At 38.9% G+C, this 8264-nt stretch overlaps 1 protein-coding gene across 1 annotated transcript in view; it reads left to right on the forward strand.

Annotated features, from left to right (window-relative positions):
- The window catches only part of Casc4 (cancer susceptibility candidate 4), a gene marked incomplete in the record, with an annotated part of 137150 nt that overhangs the window by 79342 nt on the left and 49544 nt on the right, over positions 1 to 8264 (forward strand). The window contains 2 exon segments of the mRNA XM_013512605.1: positions 1967 to 2111; positions 2396 to 2476. Coding sequence (XP_013368059.1) covers positions 1967 to 2111; positions 2396 to 2476 — 226 coding nt within the window.

Genomic DNA, 8264 nt, shown 5'->3' on the forward strand with positions numbered 1-8264 from the left:
GTAACTTTTTTTTTCCATTTCTGGATATTGAACCTGGGTTCTTATGTATACAAGGCTGTACGATCTTAAAACAATTTTTTTTTATTTTTTTTTTTTTTTTTTTGGTGTACCTGGGAATTGAAACCACAGTCTTTACAGAGTCACACCTTCAGCCATATTTTGGTTTGATTTGGTTTGGTTTGGGATTTGGTTTTTAAATTTTGAGACTGAGTCTTGCCAAGTAGCCCAGGTTTGGCTCAAACTTGAGATCCTCCTGACTCAGCCTTCTAGAGTGCTGGGGTTTAGAAGCATACCCCAGTAAAGCTTAACTCTTAAAACTAATCGTGAATTAAAATGGCTTTTATCAGACTTTCAAAAGTAACTGATTCCTGGTGCAGTGGTTCCTGCCTGTAGTCCTAGCTGTTTGGGAGGCTGAGGCAGGAAAATCACAAGTCCAAGAGTTCAAGGGCAACCTGGAGAACGTAGCTGTCGTATTCACTTTCCTCATTGCTAGAACAGTATATACCTGACCGCACAGCTTAAAGGAGGAAATTTTTATTTGGGCTCACAGTTTCAAAAAAGATCCTGTCCTTGCATGGTCAGCAGCATGGTGGAAGGGCCTGGTGTGGAGGAAAGTTGCTCACATCATTGCAGCTAAGAAGCAGAGCAAGAAGGGAGGAGCTGGGGAGGGAGTGACTCCCTACCAGGCCAAGCCCCAGTGACTGCCTCTTCCAACCAGGCAGCCACCGCCTAACATCACACTTAGCTATCGCACCCCCTACCCCTGTAATTCAGTCACCTTCTGGAAGCCCCACCTGTGAGCACCTGAAGCCCTTGGGGGATATCGAGATACAAACCATAACAATGAGAATTAGTAATAACAACTCTTATTGATAATATACTTCTCAAATTTTAAGGTGGATAACATTTTACTGAAAAATCACTTACTTTCTATTTTATACATTTGAGAAAGAGAAAAAATTGAGAAACTTGCCTTTATTATCAATCTATTATTCTCATATCCTTTCTTAAAACAGAAACAGAGCAGCAAACACTGCAGCCAACTTTGATTCTTTTTTCTGGTTTTGTTTTTTCCTGTGCTGGAGATCAAATCCAGGGCCTCAGGCATACTGTACCTCTACCTATCCCTCATTCATACTCAAAAAGATTTGGTGCTTATTTGGTGCTATTTTTATAGCATTATTAATAATTATACTTTAGCATTTATAAGCACTTATATATGCATTAAATATTAATTAGATGAACCTACCATATACATTCTTTCACTCCTTGCCTTTCTGAATTTCCCACTGAGGCAACTCAAAACTGGCCCACTAGCAGAAATGAATTAGGCTTGATCATGTACCTGAAGATTTAACCTTCCAAGAAGATGCCACAGTTAGGAGTAAGTTAGAGGAAACACTGATTTATATGTTGTCTTGCTATTACTTGCTGTGCATGGGTGGCCAGTGCACCGGAGGAGTTGATGGGTTTTCTCTCTTGCTGTCTCTGCTTAGGGAAAGCCTGACAATCTCAGTAGCTGTCTCTCACACTTCAGGGAGCATCTATGTGCCAAATTCTTCCTGTTCTGCCATCTACCTGTTGCCACTATGTGCCAACAGAGATCCCCCTCTGCCCTTGCACCTGGGATAGTGCCCAACTGCAGGCCACCACAGCAGCTCACACTGCTCTGCAGGCCACCTTACAGAATCCTCCCTCCCTGTAGCCAAAGAGAATTTTCTCTGCTTAACACTGTAATGCATTTGCTATAATTGTAGGCTTTTTAAGATGTTGATAATGCAGATTTGATATCATATGAGCAATAAAACGGAACAGAAAATAATAGTATGTTCCACATCTCTGAATTTGAACCCATGTATATGTTTTAAAAGGTGAACTGTTTCAGAACATTTAATTAATAATTGTATCAATGGTTTAACATTTTGAACTGGAAAATATTTACTATTACAAAATCTTTATCTAACAGCAAGAGGCCCACAAGGTTCAATCAAATGATGGAAAAGAATTGGATGTGAATGATGATGTATTACCTAAAAATATTCCAAAAGTAGATGAGAATGCTGCAGATAAGAATGAAGAACCCTCGAGTAATCATATTCCACGTGGAAAAGGTATTATTATTCTTTTGTTTTGTGTTAATATGATGTTGACTTTTTTTATCCCATTTTGAAGTGAACATTTTCAATCATAAAATTGTTTGATTTTAGTTCAGATGTATAAATGATTAAGTATCTGTATTGTTTAAAATTTGCATCCTTTGACAGAAAAGAAAAAAGTAGATGTTCAGTCAATATAGGCTATTGTTTTAGAAACTGGTTATTACTTTCCTTTGAAACATTTTCATTTATACATATTAAAAAAAAATAGAAGTTATATCTTTTTGTTACTTGGGCAGAGCAAATCAAACGAGATGGTGATGCAGGGATGCCTGGAGTAGAAGAGAATGACCTAGCCAAAGCTGATGATCTTCCCACCTGTAAGTAAAAATCATGAGAGAATTCAGCTAAACCAATTATGTTTTCATGTAGCCCCATTGTCTTTTAGGCAGAAACTTGGAAAGATGTCTGGTTAATTATTGATATTTCTACTTAACTAACTACCCATTAATTACCAGGACTTTTTTGTATAGAATTCTTAGGAGAGTTGTTGCTAAATATATAAAATGCTTGTTTTTGTCTTCATAAAAGTCAGCCATTTTTTAACCTTTTCTTAATGACTCACTTATTGCTCACGATAGCAATGCTGTGTTAGTTGTTTGTGTTTACCGAGAAAGTATATTGGGCTCCTCTATTTCATACTCAATGTCTACAGATTGCTGTGATGTTGACCCGCTGCCTTTTGAAGAGTAAACCCATGGCCTCAAACTTGTAAAGCACACACACTACCACTGAGCCATCTCCCTCGCCTTGTTGGTATGCTTTACTACGGCACAGTGACACCTTATAGATGTTACTAAGGCTTTAGGGCTTGGTTTATCCTTTTAGTGAATTACTCCCCAGCTTTGGGTAGTTCATTTACTGTTGTTTTGTTTTCCTTCTTTTATGGCCACTTCAGTAAATGTCTCTTTCTTCATTAATATGTATGCTTGTTATCTGTTTCCCTTGAAGTCTTAATTCTACTTGCTGTTATAGCCTAATCCTCAGTTAGTTGGTTTTTTTTCCTGTTTTTCTTGCCATTTCTGTTTCTGGACTAGTGTATATAATTCTCCATGCCAACTTCAATTTATTATGGTGGAGAAATCCCAAGTGATTTCAGCATATTTTTACCTCTTTTTCATTGTTGTTATTCCTTCTCAGTTTCACTCATCACCTCTGTGATTATATCCAGTTGTACGTGTCTGAAATTGCCAAATGTCTGATGTATAAATCAGTCCTTTTATTTGTATAATTGTTATCTTCTCAAATTCTTTCATGTCTGTATTCCTTGCCAGGGATATAGCTCAGTGGCACAAGCGTCTGCCTGGCAAGCAGAAAGTCCTAAGCTCAATTCCCGGTATCCAAAAAAAAAAAAAAGCAAATTTGTATTCCTGTAGCTTTCCAATTCATACAATATGCTTCTAAAATAAACACTGACATGAATTTAAAGATGTGGAGTTAGAACAGGCATGGTGGTACATGCCTGTAATCCCAGCACTCGGGAGGTTGAGGCAGGAGGATCGCTGCGAGTTCAAGGCCAACCTGAGCTGTATAAGTGAGTTGAAGGCCAGCCTGCACTACATGGAGAGACCCTGTTTCAAAAAACAAAACAAAACAAAATAAAAAAAAACTAAAGATGTGGAATTAGAATGAGCACAATTTTATTGTAAGATAATAAAGTAATCCATTCTTTATTCTCAAAGTGTATTCTCTGGACCAAGGGTAGAAGAATTACCTAGGAACTGGTTAAAAATTGTATACAGATTCTTAGATTTTATTCCATACTTACTGAACTAGAAATTGCTGGATGGAGCCTGGCAATCTGTTTTAACAAGCTCGCTGAGTGATTCTGATCTAAAATTTGAGAACCACTGATACAGACATTAATTGAAAGCAGTATTGAAAAAAGGCTATTACATACTTTTGAATTTTTGCAACACCTACTGTATTCCTAGACTCTGAGTTTTAGGTTGATTGAACTCTTTTTCATTGCTTTTTCTTAAACCATACCCAAAATTTCATCAAAAATAAACTGTAGTTTTATGATATTTAGAAACAGTCTGTTCAAAATCTGAGCAAGGCTTGATTACCTGCCTGTGTACATTTCTTTTTCATGTCATGTATGTATAAAAGTATATTGTTTATATTTAAATATATAAGTCTTTTTTCTTTTTTGAGACATGGTCTTGCTGTATAATGCAGGCTGGTCTTCAACTTGTTTATGTAGCCCAGGTTGGCCTTGAACTTAGAGTAGTCCTGCCTCAGCCACCCAAGTGCTGGGATTATAGGCGTGCACCACCACACTCAGCATATGTGTATGTCTTCTTTTTTGCGTTGGAGTTTCCAGATGCTTCCAATACTTGATTCATACATGGAGATTTTTAAAAATGGGACTGCCATTGACTAGAGGACAGACCTAAGGATCTAGCTGTCTTCACCTACTCAGTCACTGAGAACTGAAGAGAAAAACAGTTCAGCACAATGCTAACCCGTAAACAATCCCCAGTACCATGTTTATGAAGCTATATACAAAGATATAAACTCAAAAGTAGGATTCTCACATCATAGATTATCTTTAGCTTCACAATATTTATATTAGTTTATTGTTTCTTTCTTTTTTTTTTTTTTTTTTGGTACCAGAAATCGAACTCAGGACCTTGTGCTTGCCAGGCAGGCACTTGTGCCACTGAGCTATATCCCTGGCCCCTAGCTTATTGTGTCTGCTAATAATATGTGACTGTTTCTATTTATCTGACCACATCATGACCAACATGAGTTTGATAGGTTTGATGTTTTCCCAATCTGATGATTATGAACTGTAATTATTTTTAACTAAAATTTTCTTCAGTACTAAAGACCTTAACCATCTCTTCATATTTTTTTTGCCATTTGGATTGCCTTCTGTAAGTTGCCTGACAAGCATTTTTGCCCACTTTTCTATTGGATTGTGTCTTGATTACTTTTCTCCTTGCTGAGACAAAATACCTGACATCCAAATTAAAGAGCTTGTCACAAAACAAAGTGATTGCAATCACACACCTCTACTCCCAGCACTTGGGAGGCTGAGGCACAAAGCTTGCTGTTTGAGGCCAGCCTGGGCTAAACAGTGAGTTCAAGGCCAGCCTGGACTACATAGCATAACCCTGTCTCAGAAAAACAAAACAAGCCAGGCGTGGTGGTACATGCCTGTAATCCTAGGACTGAGGAGGCTGAGGCAGGAGGATCATTGCAAGTTTAAGGCCAGCCTGGGCTACAAAATGGGCTCAAGGCCAGCCTGAACTGGATAGCAAGACTCTGTCTCAAAAAGACAAAAAAAAAGAATACTGTAAAACTTCTATGCCTGCAAATTTGATAAGCCAAATGAAATGAACCAATTCCTTGAGACAATCTGCCAGACTTCACAGAAGTTTGAATAGGTTTATATCTAAGAAAGAAATTAGGGCCAGGGATATAACGCAGCGGCACAAGCACCTGCCTGGCAAGCAGAAGGCCCTGAGTTCAATTCCTGGTACAAAAAAAAAAACAAAAAAACAAAAAAACCCAAAAAACTGGTGGAAAGAAATTAAATCAATAAGTCCTATCTAAAGCAGTAAAACAATAAGCCTATATGAATTTGCTGGCAAATTCTACCAAAGAAGAAAGAAGAAATTACACCAGTTTTCTAGAGCAGAAAGAATATTTTCTAACCCATTCTATGGTGCCATCATTATTCTTATACCAAAACCAGACAAAGGATTACCCCTAAAAAAGAAATTTGAGGTTTCCAGGAAGATGGCAGACTGGTAAGCAGTAGAGAAAGAGCCTCTTTGAGGTGTGCTGTCCAGATGTGCTGTCCAGTATAGCAATGGGAGGAACAGAAGAAGGAAAGTGGGTCCGTGGACCCAGGAAGGATCTGAAGCAATAGTAGAAGCCCACAGGGAGAACAAACAGAGAAACTTCAAAGAAGAAGGTGGTGGCAGACAGCACCTTCTCCCTGAGTGGGGACTCTGTGAGGACAACAGTTCAAACCTGCAGACACATAGTGACTGCTGACAACCCCAGAGACCTCCATGGAGAGATGTAGCAGTGCGATGGAGGAGTGGATGCCATGGACTGCAATGGCTGGTGAGTGGCCTGGATTTGGCCGTCAGAGGGGAGAGGGCAACTGCATGGAGAGGGCCAGATGAGCTAAGAACTCAAAACAGCTGCTGGCTCCATCTGAGTTCAAGCCTGCAGAAGGTGCACTGACTGCTGCAGGCTAAATGGGTCTGGATCCAGCCTCACAGCCAGACACCCACCTGAATTTCAAGGGAAATAAAGGTGCAGGGTCACTGAGATTATCCTCTGTTTCACTATAAAGCTGCTGCTGACTTCCTGGGATAAATCAACATGGATCTGGACTGTGGCTGCACATATTGTCTACCAGTGACAGCAGAGACAAATCTTGAAGTGGACATTTTATTTTTCTTCTCTCTTTTCTTATTTTTGGGGGGTTCTTTTCACTGTTTGACATTGTTTTTATGAGTGTGAACATGGTTTTTTGTGGTGGTTCTGTTCTGTTCTTCTGTTTCTTCCTTCTCTCTTTCCCTCTGTCTTCTGCACCAGTTTGCCAAAGTTTGCATGTGATTCCCCCTTGTCCTCCAGCCTTGCTTCTAATCTCTTCATCTTTAATTTTTCTATTTTTTCCCCATAACCCCTTTTCAGTTTTCTCCCCTGAGGATAAAATTGGCATATTGAGGGCTTATTTATTGCATACAATTTTCTGGAGTTTTTTTAGATTTTGTTGTATAACCACAAAATCTAGTTCATACAGTTAAAGGTGGCAATAATGCTTAGGTCAGTTTGTCATTTTCTAGGCTGTGTTTGATGCTATTGTTATTTGCTGATTGTACCACTTTAGCCAGAGTGGCATAGTTGTTCTAACCAGCTGTTCTTCCTGGTATACCAAGACTGAGATTGCCTAAGGGTCATAGAAAATACTGTGGGCCAGTGACAAAGAACCAGGGGCTGGGCCCAGCAGGAAGCAACTTCTCATTCCCAATAAATTGAAGAGGTAGGATCTTGCATCAAATTCAAAACCCAAAAGCCAGCTACACCTGGAACACACCTCTGAGAAATAGTCATTTCCTAAGGGTTCTAAATACTAGCAATAAAACTATTTACTATAAGCAATTTATTAATATCAACCCAGGAATTAAACAAACAAACAAATAGAAAATGAGAAGACACTTAAACAAGGTGCAACCGCAGACATCCAGTTCACTAAAGGCAAACCGAGGGGTCAATGAAGTAGAACAGGCTGAAAGCCACCAACCTGGCCTCTGACATGGGAACAACAAAGCTAGTGAACAAGGTGCTAAAAAACGCCAAATCAGAAATAATTTCTCAGATAACTATACAGATGGTGAGCCAGGTATGTTGGCACATGCCTGTAATCCCAGCACTGGGAGGCTGAGGCAGGAGGATTCCTGCAAGTTTGAGGCCAGTATGGGCTACAGTGGCAGCCTGAAATATACAATGAGACACTGTCTCAAAAAACAAAAAACAGCAACAAAAAAAGACAAAAAAGATGGTGACCACAATGAAAAACATGCTTAGTGACTCTAGAGCCGATACAGATTTAAAAAAAAAAAAAAAAGAGGAGCTGAGGAAAATGATGGGAAACCGTGAATGTCCAACATAGGAAAGAAATGGAATCCATAAGACAGATTCAAGCAGATATCCAGGAGATTAAAAATTCCACTGACAGTATTTGCAACAGAATAAGTCAATATGAGGACAGAATCTCAGACATAGAAGACAGGCTTGAAGTTAGCAATCATTTAAAAAAAAGATTTCTTAAAAATGGCAAGGGACCACAAGAAATCAATCCAGCAGCTACTAGATAAGGCAAAGCATAACTTAAGATCGACTGGAGTCAATGAAAGAGCAGGAGATAGCACAAATGATACAAAAACCCTGTTTACAGACATGATGGCAGAAAACTTCTCTGGCAGGGAAAAAGAATTGGACATACAGTTAAGTGAGACATTGTGTTGGTTTGGGGTTTTACTAGGAGAACAATATCATACAGGACACATATCTTATAAGATATTTATAATAGTCACCCAAAGAATCATATACAAGAGAGTGCAGGAAATCTGTCTACAC

This window comes from Chinchilla lanigera, unplaced genomic scaffold (assembly GCF_000276665.1).
Source record: "Chinchilla lanigera isolate Chin_1 unplaced genomic scaffold, ChiLan1.0 scaffold00015, whole genome shotgun sequence".
Classification (NCBI taxonomy): domain Eukaryota; kingdom Metazoa; phylum Chordata; class Mammalia; order Rodentia; family Chinchillidae; genus Chinchilla; species Chinchilla lanigera.